Source organism: Grus americana, chromosome 10, assembly GCF_028858705.1.
Source record: "Grus americana isolate bGruAme1 chromosome 10, bGruAme1.mat, whole genome shotgun sequence".
NCBI classification, from domain to species: Eukaryota; Metazoa; Chordata; class Aves; order Gruiformes; family Gruidae; genus Grus; species Grus americana.
The window spans coordinates 15,004,685-15,032,294 of NC_072861.1; the positions used below are offsets into that span (position 1 = coordinate 15,004,685).

The window sequence follows — 27,610 nt, forward strand, 5'->3', positions numbered from 1 at the left end:
GTAAGCAATTAAAACTTTTTTAATGCGGATATACTTTACTCACTCTGGAGGTAAAATCTACAGTCACAACATTTAATTATCTTGAAAGAAAATGCATCCTCCTTCCAACTATTTTTTTTTTTTTAAACTTGGCAGGGTATCTGGAGCTACAGAGAAATATATTTACTAATGGAAAGCAAATCTGTTAAAAACTCCTGCTATTTTTTCCCAACAGATAAGTACAAAAGAACTTCAATTACGGAAACAGGAATCCATGTTCTTTCATTATGTCTGGAGAGCACTTCATCTCTGCCACACTTTATATAAATCCATTATGCAACATTATGCATTTCAAATAATAACATTTTATCTGTTCACTGATTTCATGAATTTCTTCTAGTACATTTACTTTTATTAACTCCTTTTCAACTAAAAAGCAACAGAGCAAAGTACACACCCAATATTTTTCAACAAAGTGTACAAGGACAAACAACGAGACCTCCGCCTACAGCACCACACCACAGAAAGTCCTGCTGTGCCTAAAGCTGCTGCTATGTGGAAATTAATGTATAGTAGCCTATTTTCATGAGCATCCAAACAACTACTAAATTACTATTTCCAGAATAAGTACCCTTAGCGGCCTAATGCCAATAATTCACTTGGAACATTCAAACTCATATTTCATGGATAGAACCAAAGGTCATTTTCAAATACTCTCCTCACTCATTTATTAAAGCAGATGGCAAAACCCATAATAAATCTACCTGCAAAGCATCCCTGTCACTCAGAAACACATTTCAGTATAGATCATCAAGGAGATCACATTTTTTTTTAAAGTAGTAATTGTAAAACAATTTCAGATCAACTCTGAGCAGTATTTTAAGAGAGTGAAAACAATACTGTACTGGTAATTGTGATGAGAAATTCTTGTAACCTCATTTTCCTCAATCTGAAACAATGACGGAAAACCAGGCCTACAATTGCATTCATCTACTCTTAAAACTCTAAAGCTAATTATTTAAGGTAACTTTATAGAAAGAACCATCCTGGCACTACTGTACATCCCATGCTCAGAGGTCCATCCAAAATAGGGTGAGTAAACCTCTTTCTACAAGTCCCTTGCTCTTGCCACTGACAACTCAGGGAGACCTAGACAGGCAGTTCTGAGCAGATGTCCAATTTAGACGGTTGTGCCTAGGCAGAATGAGTTGGTTTTCTGCTCTTATGTTCAGCTTTTAACGTATGAAGACATGAGAGGCAAGGGTAGTTAGTAAGTTTCTAGTAGTAAGGAAAAACAGCAACTGTGTATTTCTTTTAAGAAAAAAGAAAAAAAAAACCCAAAGGCTAGAGTAATGTCCAAACCACAGGCTCAGTTATGTCACTGTCCAAAAATACCTGAAAGAAGACATTCTGCAACAAACAGATCATCTGTCTATCAGGGTATAAGCTGAAGAGCTGCTGCGTAGGTATCTTCAATCTCTAGAATGGGACATCAAAACCAGAGCAATGAAGTAACTTCTTACATAAACAGCCTTCAAATATGTCTTCACAGTCCTGGGAGAATGAAACCACGCTCATTGAGCTGACTGTTCCAAAAGGATGTCTTCATAAATTTCCATTCCAAGATATAAGCACAAGCAGAAAAAAAAAAAAAAAAATCAGGGGATCCACCCACATTAATCCGCGTGAAAGCTCAGCTAAGAGGGAGGAAAGCTTCAGGCCCTTCAAATCAGAAGATTTTCCTTTATGCAATTGTCTGAAGGTGTGACAGACCTGCACATACATGAATGCATAAGACACTCAATTTACCTTTCCACTTCAGAGTTTCTCCTGTCAAAGAGACACCAGTCATTGCGTGACTTATTGCAGCTTTCGTAAGACCCTCGAGGGTGGACATACACTGCTAACAAAAGCAGTCAGCTTTCCACGATTTCTTTCCTGACGCAACAGAATTAGAGTTCTGCAGATGGAGAAACTGGGAAGGTTGGGTCTCTTTCAAACCACGTGGCAAATACAGCAAAGAAACCAACTTGAAGGGCAACACCACCACGGAGCATGGAACACCCAGAACCTGAGCTGCACCAGGCAGAGCAGCAGCGGGGCACCTCTCACAGTCCTCTCGGTGTACAAACAGCGACAGCAGAGCACTACAGGAGGACTTCAGGGATGGAGCTGACGGTCACCTCATTGCTCAGCTGCAGCCAACGGGGTGTTGGAAGCCGTATCAAAGTCGGATGGTTGCACAGAAATACGAGCGCTAGGTTGTGGCTGTAAAAACTCTACTCACGAACGGAGCAGCTCCCTGCTGCAAGCTGCAGGAACTTCTGCGGAGACGATGGAACGGATCTGAGCTGCTTCCCAAATTAATTCCATCTCTACTCATCCACGATCATTTAAAAGGACCAGATCTTTGATGGTATTTTTACCTTTATAAAAAAGGGCTGGTCAGAAAAGTAGAAATATGTTATCTCAAAAAATGAGGGCCAACCTGGGAAGACAGAGGTAAAATCTGATGGAACAGTCAGCTGCTTCTCTAAGCACCTGAGAAATTACCTGTCTGTGCGTGCTCTGGGAAGAAAACAAGAAAGACTGAGGAAAAAAAGGCACATAGACTTGAATCTCAGACAGAAATGTTGGGGTAGAGGGGTACTCCAGGGAGCCTACTACCATTAAAAAAAGGAAAAAAAAAAAAAAAAAGAGTCTGCATGAGACACAGACCTGAAGAAAAAAAAAAATATAAAAAATCAGAAGGAAAACCTGCAATTGTGTGAAGTTACATCAACATGAATTTAGGGCATCCCCTTGAAAGTAAATGAAGCTATTCTGTTGTAGCATAAACTAGAGCAGGTGTCAAGTTGGTTATATATATTAAAAAAAAGAGGAAAAAAAAAAAGAGACATGCTGGGTCAACAATCATAAAGATCATGTTTCCAGGCTCATCTACACCCACGCCCAGACAGATGTTAACACTGATGTTCACAGAAGTGTTTCAGCAGCAACGAACATTTAGAAAACAAGCTGTTCTCTTTCTGAGATTGGACCTTCTGAGAGTGGACTTTCCTTCTGCCAACAGAAATAAAACAAGTGTTGCTTACTTTACCCAAAATTAAGACATGAGAATAAGGGTATAATGTTCAGAAAGTAAAACAAGGTCAGGCTGTATGTTGATGAAAATCATCTATAGCCATCAAGGCAGTGTTCTAAAAAAAAAAAAAAATTTTAAAAAGTTCCTTAGCGTCAAATAAAACCACTTTTCTGCTGTAAAAACACAGGCAGTATTTAATTTCAAAGTTAGAAAGTTACCTAGAGATCTGCCAAAGAACACTGAAATGCTATTAAAATAAAATCCAGCAGAACACTCACAATCTTTAGTGGGTATCCTTCCAGTCAGATGAGACCTAACAGCTCTCGTATCACCATTGTCATGCCTGGGCACGGGCCTGATCCTGCCACTAATATGCATGTTCATCTTGGGGATCCCTGAGGAGCCACCCTAATCCAGGGACAATGTTAGTGCTCAATATAAAAGCAGAAGAATTAGTCCTTCCATTTCTGTCCAGAATTAATTTCACTGCTGAACACTCCAAGCTTGGATATTACACTTTCCTCCAGCATCGCATGTAGGTCACCCCCAAAATATTCAGGGATCTTTTTGAAATAAAAGACAAACTGCAAATGTACATTAAAAATATAGGGATGAAATAGAGATTTATTCCAAATAAATTCCATGTTCATCTCAAACTTTCTCACAGAGATCTGTACAAAACTCAGCTACTGTGCACTTCACAAAGCAAACCACAAAGAGCAAGCTAAATGCTGCACAAGGATGCCTCGAAAGGGCGCGTGAACCGCAATCACAGCAAGAATTACTGGACAGTGCAACACCCCAGGATGAACCCAGACTTCTCTTTTTAGGCAGAGAATTATTAAACCATGGCTCTTAAGCCCAAACTTCAAATCTTGAGCCCCATCCCAGATCCTCCACCTGAAATGCAGCGCTAACTCATCTCTGACAGGAATTTGCAACTTGCTGAGACACCCCCGGAGAAGCGCAGCTCTTTGGCCAGGTATCTCCACAGCCTGCATCACACCGCTCCAGAGACGGCGTTTCCTGCTCTGCTCCTCTCCAGAGACCACAGCCGTACATCTCGTTGTGAAGCTTTGAAATACAACCAGACGCTGTGCATGACAAGACTTTGTAAGTCCATCTTACAAAAGGTCCTATTAAGCAGGCTGTCCTCAGCCACTCAGGCACCCCAGGCTACACTCCCCTCACCCACACGTGCCGGACACAGACGGGGCCAGGTTCAAATCTGGAACCTACTGGAGAAATGCTTTCGCCGACTTCAACGGACTTTGAATCCCCGACATTAACTCTAACGACTAGTTGCAGGTTTGCTGTCACACGTCAGGTACCACTGAGCATGCTCGCCACAGGGCTCTGTTATCCTTCAGTATCTACTGTAATAAACGGGATTAAAGTCAGATACCAGCATCTGATTGAAAGAATGAGATTCTACTTTTATCAATACAAATGCGACAGATTTCAAACCGCTAATCCATAGAATGGCTGAGATGTCAATCACCTCCAAGTAAATGTGGATCTAAGGCTAAATACAGAATAACGAGCGTGCTCTCTCCCCTGAACAGTACCATACACAGAGATTTTAAATGTTCTAAGAAAGCAGATTTCAAAAACTTCTTTGGAAACTGTATTTTTCCACACCCTGAAGTCATACAGGAGTTAGATGCGTCTCAGCAAAAAGGTTTTGATTGCAGTGATTGCAAAGGGGATTTTCTGCCTAGCACAGAGACATTTAAGAATAAACTAAATCATATCTCTTACTTTAGAATATGCCAATGAAAATATGAAGCCATCCTGTAGCCAAAAATATTTCACAGAAACACCTATGCTAAAATCTGGCTGTATATTCAGTCATTGCTTTTACATGTTAACTACAGAGATTACAAAACAGAGCTCACTCTCAGAGAATATCAAAGATAAAGCATTTTCATTGTTCTGATAACTCTGTTAATACTGTTTTACTTGCATTCCATTGCCAGATACTTTAAATAGACTCCACATCAGAAAGACCTACTGTACAGACAGGATATACAGAAAAGCAAAACCATACCTTTCCATGCTCTTAACAGAATTACGATAACAAATAAATCAGGAAATATAATAAATCCCACCTTTATGGAAGACTCTTACAAAGATGCTATTTCTTTCCTGTGAACAAAACCTTCTTGGAGAGAAATTTTATCCGCATGTAAGAAGTGTCAGAAACCTCTGGGAAGAAATGTAGCAGCATTGGTATTCTGCTCAGAAAATGTCATCACAGATCTGTTTACCTTAACTGTGGACCATGATTCAGCCGGTGACAACCGTCTTGCATACTGATCAATTTATTTGCAGCAAAATTACTAACATTTTCTACTTTAACCATTTAGGTTCTGGAAACAGCTACAAAGATAGGGAGGGCTTTTATGAATCACATGTAAATTCTACTTAATTTAAAAATTTCCCCTCCACCAAGATGCCCTGTACTTTCCAGGGGGAGTAGGGTGTCCCCCCCATAATCTTGAAGACAAATTTAGGGCATACTGTAAATAGTTACAAGAGAAACGCTCCCTTTTTTAGAATTAAAATCAGAGCTTTATCATCCATCTGCATCACAGGTGAATGTTAAGCATACATGAAGGGGTGGGGGAGATGAAGCAATTAAGCTGATCATTTTGGGGGGACTGACTGTTCAGCAGAGACGGTGACCAACCATTTCAGAGAGTGGCCTAACTGGTGGTCTAGAGGCCAGATCCAGTTATCCTGCCCACTGCCTCTTCTGCTGTGACTCTGGAGGAGATGCCAAAGTTAGTGCAATGTAACAAATCTAAGACACAGAATTAGAAGCAGACCTTGACAAAGAGAGTTTTGGTCTACATTAGGGGAATTCATGCTTTAAGTGCTGAGCTTGAGGGACAATGTGAGACAGATGCCTGCAGGATGAGCAGCCAACGCTGAATGTCCTCTGAAGCATCTAAAACTGGGCATGCAGAAAGCATGGCACCCAAAAACTCTGTCGTGGAAATGTCAATCTTATGATTTGTAACACCAAAAATTATTTCATACAGTACTCCTAAGTGATTTTGAATACTACTTTGACAATACTTATTTTTAATGCCAATTTTCATGCTAATCACCTTGTTCATACCAGTGATGTCTGGCAATTCCATTCATCCAGATCTACCCCATGGTTGAGGCACAACAATTTCCACAGACATCAGGGCATAAGAAAAGGATGTGGACCACATTCATGCTCGTTGCCTATGCCTTCTCAGCCTGAATGATCGATGACCCATATACAACTGAATAAACTCAGAACGGCCTTTAGCACAATCTAGACGAAGACCTGGAGTCACAGCTCTGCACCTACTGCAGAGATTGTTATAGACTAAAAATTCAACTTGAAGCACAGACAGAAGACACACATTACTACCCGAGGTTAGGTTGGGAAGAAGGGAAAGGGTAGCTGCTTCTTCATTCCTCCTATCTTCCTGACAAACGGCATGGCACCAATTCACCTTCTCAAGTATGCCCGTGCATTTTTCTTTGACTAATTCTCTGCTTCTCATTCATAAATCTCTGCTATCTCTTCTCAACCTATTCAGCCTCTGGCTTAGATGAACTATTTCTTGCACTCCCTCTAATAAGCCAATACATCCAACTGCTGACTAGTCCTGCCAAACTATGACCATTCCCCTCGAGAAAAAGAGGTTGCTGGAATTCAAAATAAGGAGGAAAGATTAAAAATGAGGCCTTAATGGCTCTTGTTCTGAAAGCACGTCTCTAGTCCTGGAAAACAACACCACCCTCAGAATTAAAAGAAGGCTTCTATCTTCATCGTAGAATGAACTTGAAGACTGTCACCTGAACCTAAGCACCTGGCCTGCCTCTAAAATTTGAAAAATCCCTCTCACTGCAGAAGCAGGGAATTTAACTCAAGCAGAACAGCACCTAGGTCTCCACCACGATTACGACAGACAGATGCATTAGAAGAACAGCACTTCTTGCATCCAAAGTTTGGAAATGCACCAAAACCTAGAAGCAAGTGCAAGGACCTGGACCAGCCTTGCACTGAAAACACAACCTGAGCCGCCAACACTTGGCATGTCTCTCAGGTAGAAATAGTCACAAGTGGGAAAGCGTACATGCAAATTGGGCAAGGAAGTAGGGCAGCCACTGTAAAAGGCCAATTTGCAGAGAGGATGAAAATCTGGCTTTGAAATCAGGATTTCAGGATTAATGGAATCTTTATTAAAAGAAGAGAGGCAAGTCCTTAGCTTCCATGAAGGGTCACAGCGAAACTGCAGTCAGCAGCAGGATCATTTATGCTGTTTGAATGTGATCCTACCTGCTCTTAGGCTGTTATATACATGATCATGCACTGATACAACGTAATTCTTCACTTAACTGTTTTCTGCCTTAATTTGCCCTGGGTTTATTGATATTATTAGTGACATGTGGCAAAAGTACTAAATAAGTTACAAAAAAATTAGGCTCCCCAAATTACGTGTCATTTCCATCTGAAATGAATGGTGATCCTCCCTCCTTCTCTGACATTTTGTATTTGCCAAAAATAACTGCAATATTATAAGTTGTGTGCAAGAAACAGAAGGTAACATTCAAAGTTATTTTCCATAATTTTTACTTAGCATCAGAACTAGCAAATACCGTATACGGCTGCTCTGTTATGCAGAAGTGGCCAAAGGTAACCCATTAATGAACTCACAAAAACTGTAGAAGCACACGCCCAGCCCAGGCAAATAAACATGATGAAAAAATAATAAATTGTAATGACTTTCCTTCAAGTTTCTCAGAGACAGATCATGCTCAGCCCATTAACTCTTCATTTAACAAGTCTGTTTCACTTAGCTTATTTTGGCTGGCATTCCATTAGAAATTCATGTACAGGACATTTTTTTCCCTTTGTAAAACAGAACACTTGCTGTATTTCATCCAGTAGAACACAACGCCAGGAGGTTAAGAGGAAGCTGCAAGACCAGCTAAAGCTACACTAAAGCCCAGCACAACAATACTGAATCAGGCAAAACACCTGCACATGGCCCTGCCCCATAAGATTATCACTAAAAGGGCTTGGAAGGATTTGTTGCTCAGTAGAAAAGCAAAGAGCCAACTGGGTAACTCCCAATTTGTTCCAGCGTGAGTTAAAAAAACCTACCCACAACACCATACCATTAGCTTTACTGTGATTCCAGTTACGGCTGAGTTCTGTCGCATCTGCCTCCGCATTGCTGAGACTTTGCTGAGATTGGGCTTCTGTCTGCACAGAAAGAAACCCCCTCTCATCCAACCATTCCTCATTTCCTGCCTTGCTCAATGTCATGTCCCTTGCCGGCCGCCCTCGTGACTGTATGTATAAACCAGAACAGCTAAAGCTAGATTCCTTCTCCCACTGCGTTGCTTGTCCCCTCTTGGGAGCCACCCCAAGCCTGTCCACTCCTCAACATGACACTGTTTCAGCTACCGTCGAACTGTCCCACAACTTGCCCCTTTTCACCTTTTTCACCTTCCTGCACTCTTACTACTTTTGCCAAGCCTTCCTGACCAGTCACGACTATCTCTGGATGCCCCAAACTCCCTGCAATGGGAAGCTGTGGATGCAAGAAGTTGATATGGATTTTAGCAGAGCCTGCCCCAAATTGTGGAAAAGAAATCCACTGAGTGCTACAAAATTCAAATGTCATGCCTGGCTCAAGAAGCCTCTGAGTCACACATGGCTGGAGCGTGGGAAGGTACCCAGGGGAAGCACCACACATGCTTGCTCCGGTTTTATTCTCCTTCAAGCACCTGCTTTTGGCCAGTGCTGGAAAAGGCATGCTGGGCTTGAAGAAAAATCTTTCTTTTGGGACAGGACAACCAGTTTTTACATCGTGAGCAGGGGACGCAACATTTTTCAAGTGTGTTTCTCCTACAAAGTTAAGAAATCAGCCAACTACCACTATTAATTTAATTACTTAACAATCAAATCAAGCATTTTCCCTAGTATGCCCTTGCTCTAGATCACCGATTACTAGTTTTACATCATCATTGCTACCTGTCCTTCCCCAAACTCATCTTGTTTCATTTCCCTGTTCTACAAGATAATTATCCAAAGATATTTACAAGCTAATGTCCTTTAATAAATTGCTGTGCAATTGTTTTATGATAAATAAATAACGAGTGCAGATAAACTATTGAGGAGTTACTATGTCATCATTGTAGACTTCATTTTTATTCACTCATCTTCAAATTATTTATTTTAAAATAATACTTCTATTATCTTCTATCAAGAAGTCCAACTTTTTACTATCTATCTAGCAATTTTTTTCCAGCAATAGAATCTGGTTAAGATTTCAACCAAATATCAGTGCTTGATCACAAATCTATTTTGTTCATGTACAAGTTCAACTGTCAACTTGCAGAAATCATTTTGAAACTCTTATTAAAATACCTACAATAGTATATACAAGAAAAACCCCACCAAAATCCATACTGTGGATCTCCAGAGTTTACATCAAAACAAGGTGACAGTGCTCTAAGCTCCTATCAGCTACATAAAACACACTGAATAGCTGTAAATATGCAATGAAATAAAGGTAACACGTTATAAATCTGCCTACAATGTGGACCAAAACTGATCTTAACCAAATGCAGATCAGGGGTAGCCCAGCCTTCCTAGGAACCCAAAGCCTTCTGTTGACTATTTTACTTTTCCTCTCTACCCAGAAATGCACGGAATTCAAATGAATGTCATTTTATATGACTTGAGAGCCAACATCACTTGATTCTTGTCCATATTTTCTGTTAACTACAACAGAAGTCAGCTATCAGATTTCACGAGCATTCAAGGCAGTATTTGTGACTGTAACTTCTGGTTCAAGTTGGAAGAACTTTGACAATGTATTTCTTAAATAATGAGCAGAGATGTTTTCGTGAATGAATGTATTCCTGGTACCCTCCTGTAATTGTTTCACATAAATATTCTTATAATCTATTTTCATTGAGGTGGACAAGCACAGCAAGCATTGTCTAAGTTCACAGGGGCAAGCATTTATAAAATTAATCCTAAATTTAGAAATTTGAAAAAGCAAGGACCCAGACTGAGACAAAGTGGTATTTGCACCTGACCTCCCTACTACAACAGAGTCCCCAGGAGAAATAATCTCTGGTGTCACCTTCTTGAGCCAAGTCACGGAGAGGCTGGTAAGGAAGACGATGAAAGATCTGCACAAAGTATTTCTGAGGAAGTGGTGACTGTCAAATTACATCAGACTAAACTGACCACTAACGCTGTGGTCGTGGCCCACGAGCTGCCCTGCAAGTCACTGACCAAGCTGGGGTCAAAGACCTGAGGCTTTTCTGATGCACCCACACATACGGAGACATCCACCCTTCATCAGCTGCGGAAAGCTCAGCAACAACACAGTCCAATTACAAAGATGTAAAATTTAGACCACTCTGATTTAAATTATTCATTGAAAATTATTTACTCATGTCCTTCAAATGCCTTTATTATTTATTACAAAGATTTTTTTTTAAGTGTGCCTCAGAAGGGTATGTTAATTCTACATTTCATTCAGAACAGCAACTTGCATCACCAAATACTTAATTATCAGTATATTTACAGTGTCCTTGGGCACTGTTGGGTAATCAGAATGCTCTTGTTTTCATTAAACAGTATTTTATTGATAGCACTAATGACTTCAGTTCTGCTTGATCAACAAGCAAATGATGCTTATTCGATGTTACGATAATTAATTGGCCTTTCAGGTGTTTCCATGTCCCAATTTATTACCAAGAATAAGAATATTTATGTGAAACACCCTAAAAAGAATATCACTATGCATCACAAAACATGTTGTAAAAATAGGGTGTGGTTTAGTACTTCTCCTTTCCTCACAATTTCTAATGCAATGTTCTCTGTCTAAAAAATTGGGGGGGGGAACCACATTTAAGTCCATTTTGAAAACCCAGCCTGAGCCTTGTATATTAAATATTCAGTTCATTTCATCCCTTGCTGAACTTCCAGTAAGTCAAAGGAGATTTTCTGATTAACATTTCTTTTTTTTTTTTTCCTCTGGAGGTGGGAGAAAACCGCTAACCTTACATTCCCATAGCAGCAACAAGGATCAAAATCTTCCCGTGACTCAAACGAGATGTACAAGTGCATAGACTGATTGTGTAATCTATTACCCCAAACCATTATTTTTTCAAACTCCAGGCCCAGTTTATGAAGCACTTGAGCCCAGCCTTCAGACCAGAGAAAAAAACTGTGGATATGAAAATTCCAGATTCAAATCAAACTGGATCTCCAAAAGCCACCTGAAAAGGGTACACCAGTCTTCCCACAACATTCAACTGGCACCTATCGGAGATCCGGATGTGTCAGTTTAACCACCCGCAGAGGACAACCTTCAGAACATCTTCTGAAGTCTTAACTGCTCTGAGGTACCAACCCATATTAGCAGCTACCCTCGTCTTTGAAGATTAGCTTCCCAAAACCTGAATTTTTCTGCAAGCAAAAAAAAGTTACAAATAAAGGTCTTAGTGATTTTTCTACCTTTCACTGCCTCAGGATCATTAATTAGGCTTTTTAGAACATTCTGCCTTTTAGGTAATTTCACATGTTTTATCTTTCGTGTCTGCAAATAATAAAAAAAAATAATAAAAGCCCATAGGCTTTCGGAAGTTCAAAGGTAGCTGCATTTGCATTTTTTGCATTACTTTCTAGAATTTTTCATTCCCACAAATGCTCCAAATAGCACACCCCAACATTATGGCATAAGGGAAACCTTCATAGGCATATAATAAATACAAAACACTGCTATGCTCTGCTGCAGAAGATTCCTTACTGTTACTTTAGGTTTACTACACACCCAAGAATTTGTCATGAATTTTGGAATACTTTCTTCTGCTTAACTTCTTCACAGAGCTATTTCCTGAACAGCTTTTATAATACTGAATCTCATACTTTGCATTTTAAAATTACCAAATTTAAAGTAAGAGAGTAAATTACGTTTCCAGGTAAGCTCTGCTAGGCTGTCAGAAGTGATCCGCTGTAATGGCCATGCCCTTACTGCTTTTTCAGAATTACAAAATACAAGACTTCACTGGATATTCTACCAGTGAACTACTAAACAAATGAAAACATAAAACAACAAAACATTATTTTCCCATGTTCCCATATTCATGACAAACATGATTTGACATCCATTACAAGTCACTTGTTCCCAAAAGCATACAGACAGTTCTGTGGATACATCAAATACAGAACTGAAGAATGATACTGAAAAAACCCTCACTATAAACAAACTGGATGTTTGTCAAAAAACAAGCTGAGTATTTGTCTGTAAATATTGACCAAACAAAGTTTTTTGCTTTGATATTTGCTGACTGAAGAGCAGCACAGACAAATACGAAGGACACATCAAATCAGTCTGAATGTCAAGCTTGGCCATCAGGTTCCAGCTACGACGGGGACTCTACACAACAAAGCAAACACCCAGTGGCAGCCAAATGCACGTCCCAAGAAATCACCACAAATACCCTATCGTTACATTTAACGTTAGAAAGAATCATGATCTGGTTTTTGAAAATGTATTTACTTCCAGTGAGAGCTCCTTGGCTGGATTTAAAGAGCATTTTGAGTTAACATACTAACCAAATACCCCCATATAATGCATTTTCTTACTTTTTAAATTCAACTCTCAAACACACAACAAACACTTGAAAACTATCTCATTATTTTTCACTCTGTGTAACTGTATTTTTCATATAGTTTGATCATTGCTTTTGTGTATGAAGCAATGAATATTTTGCTCTCAATTCAGACTGTAACTGGCTGAGAACAAACTGATGTGTTTTCAAAGGCAAATTAAGTGACAAAAGCAACCATAAGTCAAGACAGCAAAAAATAAGTTGTAAAGCCTATATTAAGACTTTAAAGCCAGGTAGATCGTTGGTAATTCAGCACTGAAATAGCTATCCATCTCTGCTCATGTGTGTATTTTGCCAAGACACTTAAAAAGCACATTATCCCAACATCATATCTACAGTATAAAGAAAATACAATTTAATGGTTATTCATGTGCCTGGAATAAATAATATCTGCTGTTTCCGAGGAGAAAGAAGCAGCATATTCTGCTTTTTTATCTTCTCTTCTTCCCAAAGGAGAAAAAATCGTTGCTAATTCAACATAAATGTGCTTGCAATAAAAGCCTGTTATTAAAACATTATCAATTAGTACATCGCAATGAAAAAAAAAATTCTCTGCTCGCTCCAGGATAGGCACTCCCCACCCTCCTACAAATATGTCATTTCATAACAGACGCATATGAAAAAAGCATCCCAGAATACACAGTCTTATAAACAGGACATGCAAACTGGAGGTAAGAGAAACGGCAACAAAAATCAGATGACTTAACTGGCACACGGGGATATTACTCGTCAGAGGTTAAGCAGGAAGTCTGTAGTAAATTTGAACCCTGTCCAGTGCCACAAGACTGCCGTCTTTCCCTGGTCAGTTCTCACACACGAGATAGCCAGCCAGCCAGCGTTAAAACTGAAAAATGTAGGCAGCTTGTAACAGCCAAGAATTTTCCTGCACAGTGAGAATTTATTGGTGTCTGAAATTCTTACTCATAATTACTGCAGTCATTTTAAATTTAACAATGATGAAAGAACATTTTGTCCTAAGACCATCTTGAAAACCCAACACCGATAAAGTGGTTTAGGTGGAGACACGATGAGTTCTGGAGCTGAACTCGGAGACAACATTATTAACCTCCACACGTAACGAAGAGATGGAGCCATGACTCTGCGTACCCTGAAACATTTACCACACCTATATGCCCTTCCTTGCGCAAAGCGAGGACTGGCATGCTGCCTATGTCTTATCCAGTTCTGCCAAGGGCAGAAAGTCTTCTGCACATCATCAGCAGATGAGGCAGAACCACTTCCTTAATGTCATATCAACCTTTTCATCAAAATAGTCAGATACTACTTTAGAGAAGGAATAAAAAGGCATGTGCCAGCTATGAGACTAATGAATAGTTTTCCTCAAGCAAAACATAATTCATCATGAACTTCATGTTAATGTTCTTTCCACCCACTCACACATCTCCAACTGATGCTACTCAACCAAAATGCCAACAAGTAAAACCACCCATCTTTTAATTCAGCTACTGTACTGCAGCATTAAAATGTTGTTTTACAGTGCCATCCTACAGCTGCCTAACCTCAAACATTACTTACATATTTACATGGCCACCTTTTTTAAAACATGCATGGAATGTGGAGGGAGAAACACAAGTAACAAAAGGGAAAACTTTGGAGAGAACATATTCAGACTGGCAGCATTCACTAAAATGTTAAAAATCATCATAAGCCTCAGTCTCATTTACAGCTCAGAACCAAAGGGCTTGAGAAGCAGGAGGAGGACACCATTAAAAAATAAGATTAAGTCTTAAGTCAGGAAACAATTTGGAAATATGTGGTTAGCTTGTTTAAAGAGTTAAAGAGTATTGAGATATATTTAACCAGAAGACTACTACATCTCAGAAAGGCACAGGTTAATTTGTTGTATCAGGAGGACATCACAGAGTACAGCAAGTACAGAAACACTCAGTTTAATTTAGATGAAATAAACCCAACAGCTGTGATCATTCAAGAACCAAGTCTCAAGCTTGAATAAACTACAAGGAACCCCAAAGACTCACATAAACCTAAGTACTTCACAGTGCCCATCATCAACAAAGGAGGAAAAAGATTCTCTACTGCTGTCTTATTCTGTAAGTATCCATAATGGAAATTTTATATTTTATTCTAAAATGTCTGCGACGGGCTATTTTTGGATAGGAGTTCCAGGTATCACAAGTCTGATCTAGCATGTTTTGCTCTTTGAGAATCCAATCCAGCCTCACCCAAGTAACAAGAGAAATAGTCTCACTTGGAACAACCCTAACTCATAGATGCAGAGAACTCCTGGCAGAGAATCTACAGAGACATTACACATTTTTAAGGACTTGTATAGGAACTGTGAAATTGGGATTCTGCAGGCCTCAACACGTGGCATTTGGGGAAGATTGTTATGTTCATTTAAGACATTGTTAATTCCAGCAGTCCACTGTCCACTTTGCTGGAGATCACTACCATGATGAGAGCACCAGGAGAACAGAACATGTCCTCAACACCTCAACTGCTAATGGTCATCGCTCAGAGATGTAGCTCAAATCCACTTCATTAGCCTTTAATCAACACCAGGGCCAGGGTGCAAGGGAGGTGGAGCAGACCCTGGCACCCTTTCATCACCATGGATGGAAACCTCCAAGAACCTGGCAGGTAGGAGGTCCCGGCCACCACAGAAGACATCGGTCCTTCTGCAGTGCAGGCAGACACCTCTTCCATCTAAAGTAGGCTTCATAGTCAATGAAGGTCTGAATACTCCCAAAGTTATTTTCACAGAAACTTTGGTCAGACGTCTACAAGAAAGGAGCTGACCAAAAATTATTAGGACTGTAGTCCACCTTTTAAATGTACCCATGCATTCAGAAAGTATTCTTATTTTCCAGTCCTCATAAGAGAGTTTGAAAATGCTTCTATATTTTTCTTAGTGATGGTTCATTTACTTTAATTTCAACAATGAAAATGCATACTTCAAACCTTCACTGTAAGCAAAAATATAATGCAGCTAAGATGCAACTGCTGTTCCCACAAACCCGACTGCACAGCAAATTAAACTTTTTATTTTTTCTTTTTTTAATATAAACCAGAAAAATTGTCTGGTTTACATGAAAACATAAAGAAAACAAATCAGAAGAGGGACATTTATCCCACAAACTCTGAAACCCTTACATAGCTCCAATAATTTGCCAAGGTATTCCTAAGGTCACTAAAAATCTCATAAAAATAAAGGGAAGTTTTCATTATACAGCCTCGTTTTCTGCTGGCCAAACCACTACTCACTACAGAAAGTGCAGAGCATTTTCAGGGTGACAGAACCATACGCAGAAGACCAGGCGATCTCTTAAAGATGCCTTAAAAAAAATAATTAAATCTGAGGAAGCCATTGGTGTCCCCATATACTGTGACACGAACATGACTCACAGGAGCAGTCATCAGACTGACCTCTATTCTCCCCAACTCTCTCCCAGGGCCAGCCACCGCAGACTGCTGTTAAATGAGCTTCCTCTCAGTGGTTGGGAACACAAGAATTTAGCATTTCAAACCAAGCTTTTCCAGTTAACTGTACTTTAAGTCTTTAAAGTTGGACGCAAAATTGAGCTAGCAACTTTGCCTGTTGGACACAAAACAATGGAAATGCAGCTCGTCCATGGTCGTGTTGGCTCTGCAGCACCAACAGCAATAAAGTTTTTTGTCAATAAACGGATCACACATGACTCAGGGGGCAGTGACACGCAGTAGCTAGTGCCATTTTATAGCTAATTCTAAGACTATAATCCACTTCCCGCAGCTACTCCTCAATCGGCGCCTAATTTCAGAGGCTGACTTCTGCCACGTGTTGAGGGTCATCACGCGTGGGGCAGATTAACCGCTTTCCACGTGACACAAACTTAGGAAATTAAAATACTAGCCTGATACCGACATGCTGGCCAGCCGCAGAACTTTACCAGCCGGCCCCTCTTCAGGACATTACTGACTAACGGAGAGGCATACCAGATGCAGTCTGGTTTTACTTACTGCAGTAGTATCTGGAGTTTGGGGATGCACTCTGCAAAGCTCCATTCAAATAACAGAAGGCAATCTAGATTCTTAATAAAACTAAATTAAATAAGATCTGAGACTATTGATGCGATCTATTCATAAGAAGTTACTTTAATTCTCCTTGCGTTCAAAATAATCTGTTTTATGTTGAGTTTTAACAGCATTTCCAGTTGAGTTTGATTTTCCATCCAGATATTACAGGCAATAGCTTTAAAAACACATGCATTGCAAGGGCATTTAACAGCACCCAGATGTCCACCTACCTTTACTGACAGACAGCAGTAACAAGTCCCTAAAATTACCTACTTTCATGAAATCGTGTTCTGGATTATTACTGGGAAAGTACTGGAGACCATTTTTCAAAATCAGGCCTGTATATTCCACAGAAACAGGTTTTGCTTTTACCTCTGAGGAATACAAATATGCAGTGTTTTTGTTCTTTGTAGCTCAGTGATTTACTGGCATGCCTCTTCCCATAAAATATTTGCATATATCTGAGAGTCAAACTGTTCTGATACATTCTGTGTTTGCCAGGAAATGAACGCTTCAGTTCAGTGTAACTGAACATTTCAACAAGGACAGGCACCAGGACAAATGGCAGTGTAATTAACATACCAATGAAGAGCCAGTTGTTAATTACTATCCATTTCAGGCATTTTGTATGAGCAACTTACCTGAAAAGCCTTCCCATCTGCATGCTGGCAAAGCCAGTAATTAAACAATTCAACACCCCTTTTGCTTGATTAGAGAAAAAAATTATAATTATTTTATATTATTCTATTTCTCACATGCAGTTGACATTTAGATGAGAATAACTGCAGCAGCCCAAATCTAAACATTTGAAATGAATGTTATGAGCTGTCCTTGAACAAAACAGCAACATATATACATCTAGGGCAGATGTAAGCTAATAAAGGCTCCTAATTAGAGCCAACTGATTACACCTTACAGTACCTGCTGGGTTACACGGGAAGGCAGCACAGTTCCTACTTACAACAGAAAAGTATCACTTTTCTCTAAGGGGGACGTCAGATAGTACCTACAGAATGGAATCTGAATTCATAAGCTGTTGGAAGGCTTGGGAGTAGCACCAGTACAACGCCAGGATTCATTTACATTTAAACAACAGTAACGGAGAAGTCCACGCACAGCTCAGCGTAGCACCACAGTGAAAATACCGTCGTTACGGGAGAAAGGTGGAGGCACGTAAGTGGAAAGCAGGATTGAAACCGTAGGACGGAAATACTAAAGATAGGCAAAATGGAAATAAAAGTTGACAAAAGAGAAGCAGCAGAAAGTTTAGAAATGTTTATCAATATGTGGAGTATGCAAAACAAAGGATTTCTCTTTCTCCGTGTGCAGATGGCTTTGCCCAAGGAAGACTGGCGTGCTTTGGGTACAAAAAAAGGAAATTACATCTATCTTGAAAACAGCTTCCAATTCATTACCCATTGCATGACCAAAGCCATTAATCCATTTAAACAATAAAACCAAGATCCATTTGAAATTTTGACTATCCAAATTGAAGTTTGAATCGGCTCTTGTTAAAAAATTGGCATTCTATGTTTGGTACTGAAGTTTCAAATCACATACCTCAGGCACTTCAAAGGCCAGATTTTGCTGAAATCCTATAACATTTTGTGACAAAGTGTTTCCTTCAGGAGTACCCATCTGTATTTGGTCCATGTGGGTTTATTCAATCAATTAATTTACATACAAATTTTTATTTTAAACAATGGAAGATGATGAATTATTAATTTTAAATTTTTTCTTTGCTAATGTTGTGCATCTATCTTATTTGGATTATAATCAGAAGCTAACTAAAATGTACAAATGCAGCCTTATAAATTTTTTCTCTTCCTCATTTGACAGAATGATTGATATGGATGAGGTGACAGGAAATGCTTTATATCCGAACAAAGGAAATACTGTTAGCAAGAAGTGAACTGTACCAGTTGTTTATACAGCAAGCGCCCACTCAAGATCTCTGAAATTTCAATTTTTTTGCCTGTATTGTCCAGCAAATCTAATTTTTTTTTTTTGCACAGATTATCTTACAGAATGGGTGAAGGAGCACTTTTATCTTTGCAGATTTCTTGCCCACATAACCTTTATTGAGCACACTCCTACAGTCAAGAAAAGACAGCAGCTTGGGTTGGTATCTGCACGCTTCTGCACCCAGGGCAGCATGCCTGCGCTCCACAGTGCTGGCTAGACAGAACAGCTCATCCAGAGCTGATTCATCTCTCTAAATCCTGCTGGCCACCCAAAGACACTTTGCTATAGATAGACTGGAAAATCTGCCAGAGGGCTACAACAAGACCTGAGATCTAAATTGCCACGTCTTAAACTCAGTCCTCTCTTTCCCTTTTCTATTGCAAATTTTAATAACATTGTACTTTCTGCAGGTAGCACTGAATTAAGACATTTTCCATTCTTACTTGTCAGTTATGAAGCAGTAAGCCCCCCAAAATTACCCTAAATGACACACATATGTGATCTTCACAAGCCATTTAAGCATAATCTCTGAATACATCTTCATAATGACAGCCTCATTTTTGTCCTCTTAATAACAATAATCACTACATCAACAGCATTATTTTGCCTTGACTGTTTTGAAAAGGCTGGGTTTTTTTCCTTTGCTACCTAATCTCTATAGCAATTTTTCTTACTGGAAAGAAAAATCAGCAATACCATCTGGTATTACAGAAATCAGCAATATCTGTTTTGGTTTGCATTTTTATTAAGAGGCATGGGGAAACATCGTTCTATTTGGAAAAATACTGTGAACGAACCACAAGCTACATATGCAAATTTTAAATAAATATTCCGTGATAGAAAAGGTATCCTGAAAGGAAATCTTTTGTATGGCCTATATATTAGAAATATCAAAAAATAACATTTCTTCAATGCAAGTTACTGCTCGGCACAGTCCTGAAGGAGAATACATTATCACAGAACAATTCAAGAGGCACTATCATCTCGCACCATAGTTTGACTGAAATATGGACCAATTCTGCAGTAAGAAAGATATGAAAATACAAGAAGAAAAAGATCTGCAATTCAAACCTCCCATTAGCTAATGAGTGTTCCATATTTGAGACCTTTGTTTCAACATTATCTTAGAAGGAAGACTTACTTTTTTGCATCCCAGAAACATGAGAGCCCATTATAACCTCCATCACTAGAACACTCCATTTACTCCTCAGGATGCTGTTAAATTGATTTGGGAGTTTACTGGATAGTCTATATTGTAATAAAAGACAAGGCTGTTACTACTGTAGCAATAAAACACAACAACTTTTGGGCTCTGAGTTGAATAGACAATTTTGAAATCTAAAATGCTGAAGTAGTTGGGTTTTGTGTGTTGTTTTTTTTTTAATCATTAACTTCAAAGCTGTATGAAAGCTAAAGAACAGAACGGCCAGATTGTTAACTTCAGAAAGCCAATTCCTTTTGGGAATATGGAACGGGCAGCATCCAGAAAATTCATCCACAGCACTTAATATCTTAGTAACTTGAGTGCAAACGTAAGACTGGGTAACAGACGATCTGGTTCTCAGAACGTCCAGCTGAAACAGCAGATTGATTTATCTCCACTTAACTCCCAAGTCAAACAAACACACACAAACAAAACCAGCTCCCAGAACCCAATGCAATTGCCTAAAACAAGAGCCCAGATGCAGGGCTGAGCGACAAGTTTTCACCGATACGACATAAAATTTGCTGTTAACTCATTACAAACTGAAAGAGAACTTATTAAAAATAAGAGTTCAAGTTGAACTCTTCAAGGTTCAACCCCATTTTTTTTTCTATCTTGGGATTAGCCACATGCTAAAAGTACCCCGTCAGCTACTGTGGTTGTAATAGCAATGTCTTAAGCCACAGCAACTCTGTTCTCTCAGGGCCCACCACCTCTCTCTGCCTCAACACATCTCTAGTAGATGCCCTTCCAGGGACATATTGTTCTCCATACCTTTACGCTTTGGGCTCTCTGCTTAAAAAGAAATCATTACAGGAGCTTTTGTGATTAAGTGAACAAACCAGTTACTATTTTTTTTTTCAATTAAATATAAGAATACAATCCTAAGGATTCACAAAACCTTAAAACACAGCCAAAAATGCATCCTAAGGGATCTGCCCTCTAATGTAACTCTAGATAATCTCTGAAATCTCATGATTTCTTCTGGCTTGACTTACAAGTTTGTGGCATTTGGCAACACATCTGTGGGTACTTCCCAGGGTTGCCCTTCCATCTAGGGATACCTCACCGGGAAGAGCTGAAAGGATACAATCAGCTCATTTCACATCACCTGATTACAGCAGAAAGTTGCTGCTCTGGGATGACCCATCAGACTGAGACAGATTGGAACTTGTCACCCAAGACCAAGTAATGTCTCAGGAAAAGAAAGTGTTGAATTCATTAAGAGTTTTATGCTTTCATCCCAACTTGGCTAATACGAGAATTGCCGCATCAAGTACTGCACTCAAGCAAAATTTGACCCCAAAGTAGCAACAGTTACGGACAAGTTTGCATTCCCAAAATACATAGATTTAAAACAGACATGGCACTAAGTTACTTTGCTGCAAGCAGTAATTTATGAAATGCTTGTTACACCTACACAATTTTTTTGTTCTTAAATCCCATTTAATATGCCAATCTTATTTCAGGAGGAAATAAATTAACTCCGATGCTTTGTGCCAATGCAGATGAGCTTCCCACACACCTGTATTGTGTTTCGCACTTCAGTTAGTCATCCAGATTACGACAAATGAACACAGTACTTCTAACCAGATCCCATTCCCAAGGTTAAGCAATGGGAAAGACGACCATCTCACGGAGCACCCCCCAGTTTTGCCAGTGCGATGTCTAGTTGCAGCTATGGCCAAACACCTTCACCAAAAAGAACTATCGGTTTAGATCTAACAAAGCCCAGGAACCCCACAGAGGTGGCCTTACCCCCACCACAATTCGGTCCCTGACACTGCAATTCCCATGAGCCCTAGCCAGGACAGGCTGCAAACTGCTCCCACTCCCGTGAACTTTCCCAACTCAAACTCTCCATTAAAAAATGATTGGTGGGAAAATGGATAAATCTGCATCTAACGTGAGAGAGAAGATGATGCTGCAGAGCAGTCCGTGGTTCTGTACCAGGAGATCCCACACTGAAAGACTTTCACATCCAGAATTACAGAACAATCAGCTTTTCTGTCTCCGCTAATCCCCATTCCACTATCTAGAATATGAGTAAAATCACATGTATTTGTATTGTGGTAGCTGCAAGTTAATGTCCTGCCTAAATTATCAACTGTTATTAGAACCCCAGACAATTGCTTAATAAAAATTTAATCATATTGTAATTTCTAATCATCATTAAAGATGCTTAACAAGTTAATCTCTCTATTGTGTTCCCTTAACATCACAGATCAGAAAGTCAACCGACGTAAGGCGGCACAGCTTCACCAATACTAATAGGGCTACTTTCACGTTACTCCAGCTAAGGATCTGGCCGCAAGAGAAACCAGCAGTATTAAAATTTTCTCACCACAGCTTTCGATTGTTTCTCTGCACTGCTTTGCAGTTAATCAAAAAAAATAACAAAAATAACAGATTATGACTTAAAAAAAATACAGCATAAATCAAGGTTATTTCATGCAGCTCTATCTTCTGCTGTCCGTGGTACAGCAAACACAGCACTGCACTACGGATGGAAGGTCTCCTCTCCTCACCAATTCACAGCTCAAAAACTCCTCATTTTGACTTCATCCCCGCGTAGCTACATTTGTCTGACAGCAACACTCACGCACAGAAAACGTGGGAGGATCATTAACAGCCAGTGAATTTGTCTTTCAGCTCAGATCTGTTCCAACTGCCTAGACAAGGAGTAAAACAATGCCCTGCAACCGCAGCCTTGCAGAAGCAGGCATTGGTTCACTTCAGGAAACCAACACGTTTCCTCATCCTTCCGGTGGACCAGCAATCTGTGTTTAGGAGAGTTTGAGGACCACACTGCAAGTCAACTTCAACTGTGTCAGATCGCTGCACAGAGATGCATACAGCCAACTCACTTGGCTCTCGTTTCCCTCATGGGTTTTTTATCTTTCTTCAATAATCCCATAACGCTCTCTAAATTCACAAAGCGAGCGTGTTCCCTGGGTCACGGGAGAACAACTGTGAAGCTCTACTCTGAGGCTGCTCTGCGGTGCGTGCATACCATTCCTCCTGCAACCGCAGCTTTTTTGTGGCTTCAGCTGCAGGCAGGTGAAAACAGCAGGCGGAAACAGTCGGTGCAAAAGGGCCACCAGGCTCTACCATAATTCGGTGGTTTCAGCATAGACCTCGAAGCGGTCAGGGCTGATCCTGCTGTGCGTAGCTGGGGGGAGCAGACAGGAGAATGGCAAACCAAGCCTAAGTCAAAAAAAGGCTGTTCGTATCCTGCTTTGGCCGCAAAACAGCTCACCGATTCCAGCTATGGGTGCACGCAATGGAACTCTCCCTTGTCATGCATGCCACAGTATCCTGGAAGCTAAATAATATTCATTTAATAACCTTCCATTAAATATTGATTTTCATTTAATATGTAGAATTCTGATATTAAAACTTAATCTGATTGGCAAAGATCTGTTCCCGCTTACTTTATTGACACTTACTGAACCAAATTAATTGCTTATATCATAATATTTACTTTCAGTATGACAACTACACAACCAACTACAGCAGGATTTAATCTAAACAACAGCCTTTAAACATTAGTTGGCATTTACTCAAGCAAGCCCTTAAATGTCAGAACTGAACTTGACTCTTTGAAAAATGACAAAATGTGATTGCATATTAAAACAAGTAAAACTGGAATCCACCTTTGATAAAAATATTCTTCGTTAGTATTGAGCCCAGCGCAAGATCCGTTGTCCCTCTTATTTTTATCACGGGATACTTGTTGGTCCAACACTAAGTTGATTCAAGCACATCTCCAAATTATGTACTATGGCATTTCATCCAAACCCATTTTGCCCCATCACGCACTCAACAAAACAGATGTTGCACCTCACGGACACGTAACGCAACATCAGGGAGCGTCTTCCCTTGCAAATAAAAAATGAAAGGGAAAATTTTAGTAAGTTTCTTCTCTTAATAAATGTGCTATTAACGGAAAGTATTTAGTTCATCCTTTGGCCAGAAAACGAACACATGGCAAAGACCCCGCAGGCACGCAGGTGCCCTCGGTGAGTTTCGACGCCCCGTTTGGTTCCCAGCAATGCTTCCCAAGCCGCTTTTACCTCCCGACAATAAACCCGGCCAACGTACAGGCAGGAAAACCAAACGTTCCTACCAACGCCCAGGGCAGACACAGGTCTGCCCGGATCAGCCAAAACCCGCCGCCCCAGTGCCACCCTTCCCGCCCGGGGACCACGGGCTCCCTCCTTCCCTGCCGTATGCTTATGCACAACTGTTCATTTCCGCAGCGCCTACACCCAACGGCAGCAACCCGGAGCGAGAGGAGGCAGCCGGACTCCTGCAGCCCGAGAAACCCGCCAAGGGCTCCCAGCTCTCTGACTCGATGCGGTCCCAGGGCGGGCGGGCGGTTCCTCGCCCGGGGCGGCCCGGCTCTCCCCGCGGCGGCGTCGCGCCCCCTCCGGCCCGCAGCCAGCGGGCCCCGCCGACCCGTGGGACGAGCCCGGGGGCGCAGGGAAGAGCGGCGGGGGCTGCCCGCCCTCCTGGCTGCGGAGACCGCACCGTCCCCGGGGAGGGATGTGTGCCTACGGCGGGGGTGGGGAACGTGTTGTGCGGCGGGGCCACATGGGGCGAGACGGACTCCCTGCAGCACAGGGGGCGACGGCAGCAGCAGCTACTCACCGGGAGGGTTTACCGCCGCCGGCGTTGCCATCTTGTCTCTGAGAAGAATTAAGACAAATGCAAGAGGGGAGGAGGGATGCTCTGAACGGCCCGGGGGAGGCGGGGGCGGGGAAGGCCGCAGGCGCCAGGGCGGGCGGGCTAGGCGGGCCGGGAAGCGCGGGGGCGGCGGGCTGCTCCCGCCCCGGGGCCCGGCGGCGGCGCTCCCCGCTCCGTGCGGGGCGGCCCAAGATGTCCGATGGCCCCCGCTTCGCGTCTGCTCATGCGCCGCGCGCAGTGAGCATGTGCCGGGCGGCCGCACATGTGCGCTGGGCCCCCCCCCCCGCGTCTCGCCCCGCAAATACCGGGGTGCAGGTGCCCGTCGTCCCGCTGCCACCCCAGCCGCCCCCCTCAGGGCTCGAACCGGCGGCCCCAGAGCGAGCGGCTCCTCACAAGGCGCGAACTCCCCGCAGGGAGAGGTTTCCGGTGCAGGCCGGCGAGGGGGGTGGTTGGGGTGCTGCCTGCCACCCCCGAAACTGAGGGGCGCACGGTTGGGGTGCTGCCTGCCAACTCTGAAACTGAGGGGGGCACGGTTGGGGTGCTGCCCATCACCACCTGAAACAGAGAGGGGGAGATTGGGGTGCTCCTTACCGCCACCCAAACGTGAAGGCCCCCTGAGGGGGTGCGGAAGGGGAACCATTAGACGTTACCACCATCCTTGTTGTCCTCAGACACTGACATACCTTCTCCTCGGAGCTGGAGATGTCCTTTAGGAGATGGAAGTGGGATGTAGCCCCGGGATTCCATGTACCTCCAACGCTTCCATCACTTGGGGTTCAGGCATGCCAGTTCTGTGGGTCCCCGGAATCAACACACACACTGAGGTGGGCTGGCGGTCATCATGAAGTGAGCCCTAGAGCTTCTGGGGGGAAAAGAGCAGCCGTGGTGCCATCTTCATGTTACAGATACTCTATGTCTGACAGTAAGATGGAGAGCTGCGTGCTTCAAGTGGATAGTGTTACACAGAAACATCTTAGTCCTTTCTTAATAATACTAATTTCCTGGAATTACAAAGGAAGATGTAATAACTCTTGGAGTTCTTTAAAAAAAAAATCCAAGAATTTAGAGACAGATCATTTTGTGCTCCTCCAGGTGGAGTGTAAGAATTATATCCCTCTAAACATGGTGGTTTATCTCACGCTATGCTCACGTTCAAGTTAAGCAGTGTAACTGAACAACGGATCCTTTGTAACTCAGCTCACATTTTAAGGCTTTCCATTACAAGCACAAGGACTAAAAATACACTTTCAATGAAATCTGAGATTTTTCTCATCATCGCATAACTCGGGTCTTTAAGGGAAAAAAAAACTGTCACAGAATAAACAAACTGCAAGATTTGTGAAAAGCCACCAGCATAATAGCTGCAGCAGTCACATGTAGTATATATGTAATACTGAAGGAAAAAAAATATATTTTGATGACTTTTTCACACCTCTGGAATGCTGCGAAGGCCTGTTAATCTTTAAACACCTCCCCATGGCTGCGCTCAGTTGCTCTGAGCAGCCCTGAGAAGTTAATAGAAGCACTCAAAATGAAAAGTTGCAAATCAATCCCTTGCTTTGCTGAATAAGTAACCTGGAAGAGTTTAGCCATTAAGATGTAAATTGGCAGAAAGATGGAGAAAGCGTGGAGGCTGTGTTTACTCATTTCCTGTAGATGAGTTTAATCAGAGTAGCATTAAACGCTCCTGCTTATCTAGAAAGTTTACTTTATCTTTGATTTATTGTGCTTTTGCCTATCAGATGTTGAGCTGTTTTTCTGAGCATCTTACTGCTTTAGTGCCGCCTGATGCTGTGGAGTTTTGGATGCTCAGCATGCATTCTTAATTCTTAAGGCATTTACCCTGCTAATACTAGCAGATTGTGTTAATATCAGCAATTTTGTAAATACGGCTTATTTTCATTCAGATAAAACCATGCTTTTGTGATTTTAGAGAACTTCAGTCACAGTATTTCTGGATTCTTACCTTTAATGAGGAAAGCAACATTCGGAGTAGCTTACCCTGCGGCAGGAAACAGGGCACAGCTCAATGCCTTTAGCTTTCTGTAAAGTCTCCTGTTGGAATTGCACAGGTAATCCTGCTCATGAAAGCTTTTCCATGAGCCTCCATTATGTCAAGTTGCATACATGCATAAAGGTTAAAGGGCCATACAATGTTAGTAAAATACCTTATAAACCCATAATTTATAGCATTAGGCACTTCTGAAGTGTCGTCTGAAGGCGTTTACAAGTATTCACGATGTCGTGGTGTAACCTGGCCAGCAGCTAAAACAACCACACAGCCATTCGCTCACTGCCCTTCCCAGTGGGATGGAGGAGAGAATTGAAAAGAAAAAAAAGGTAAAAGTTGTGGGTTGAGATAAAGACAGTTTAGTAGGACAGAAAAGGAAGACAATAATAATAATAAATAATAATAATAACAACAGAATATACACAACAAGTGGTGCACAGCACAATTGCTCACCTCCTGGAGCCGAGGCTCAGCTAGTTTCTGAGCCAAACCGCCTCCCAGCCAACCCCCGTTACACACGGAGCATGACGTCATATGGTGTGGAATATCCCTGTGGCCAGTTGGGGTCAGCTCTCCTGGCCGTGTCCCCTCCCAGCTTCTTGGGCACCCCCGCCTTCTCGTTGGCAGGGCAGTATGAGAAGCTGGAAAGTCCTTGACTGCTTGGCAACAACTGAAAACATCAGTGTGTTATCAACATTATTCTCATCCTGAATCCAAACCACAGCACTAGCAGCTGCTGGGAAGAAAATTAACTCTATCCCAGCCGAAACCAGGATACATGGGTTAAACCTTATCTCTCTTTTACCAGTAAAGCATTCATATTCCTTATTTCATTTCTATTTTAGAGGTAAGGAAGCCACCCTGAAGGAAACAAACCCAGAGGGGTCTGAGAGCACACTATCATGGCTTTTGACAGATGTATGGAATAAGCCAAACAACAACTCAA

General features: G+C 41.5%; 1 protein-coding gene across 10 annotated transcripts in view; it reads right to left on the reverse strand.

Annotated features, from left to right (window-relative positions):
• ARNT2 (aryl hydrocarbon receptor nuclear translocator 2) overlaps window positions 1-27,357 on the reverse strand; it is a 105,573-nt gene extending 78,216 nt beyond the window's left edge. For 2 of the 10 annotated variants that reach the window (XM_054836743.1, XM_054836736.1), the window contains exon 1: window positions 24,618-24,868. In XM_054836743.1, the coding sequence (XP_054692718.1) occupies window positions 24,618-24,648 (31 nt within the window). In that variant the 5' untranslated portion in view covers window positions 24,649-24,868. Of the gene's footprint in view, window positions 1-3,964; window positions 4,097-4,303; window positions 4,328-5,175; window positions 5,312-5,334; window positions 5,360-24,617; window positions 24,869-25,336; window positions 25,532-27,117 lie in introns of those variants that run through there. The other 8 variants (XM_054836735.1, XM_054836733.1, XM_054836737.1 and 5 more) reach the window with 8 other exon arrangements.
• Between the last annotated feature and the right edge of the window lie 253 nt (window positions 27,358-27,610).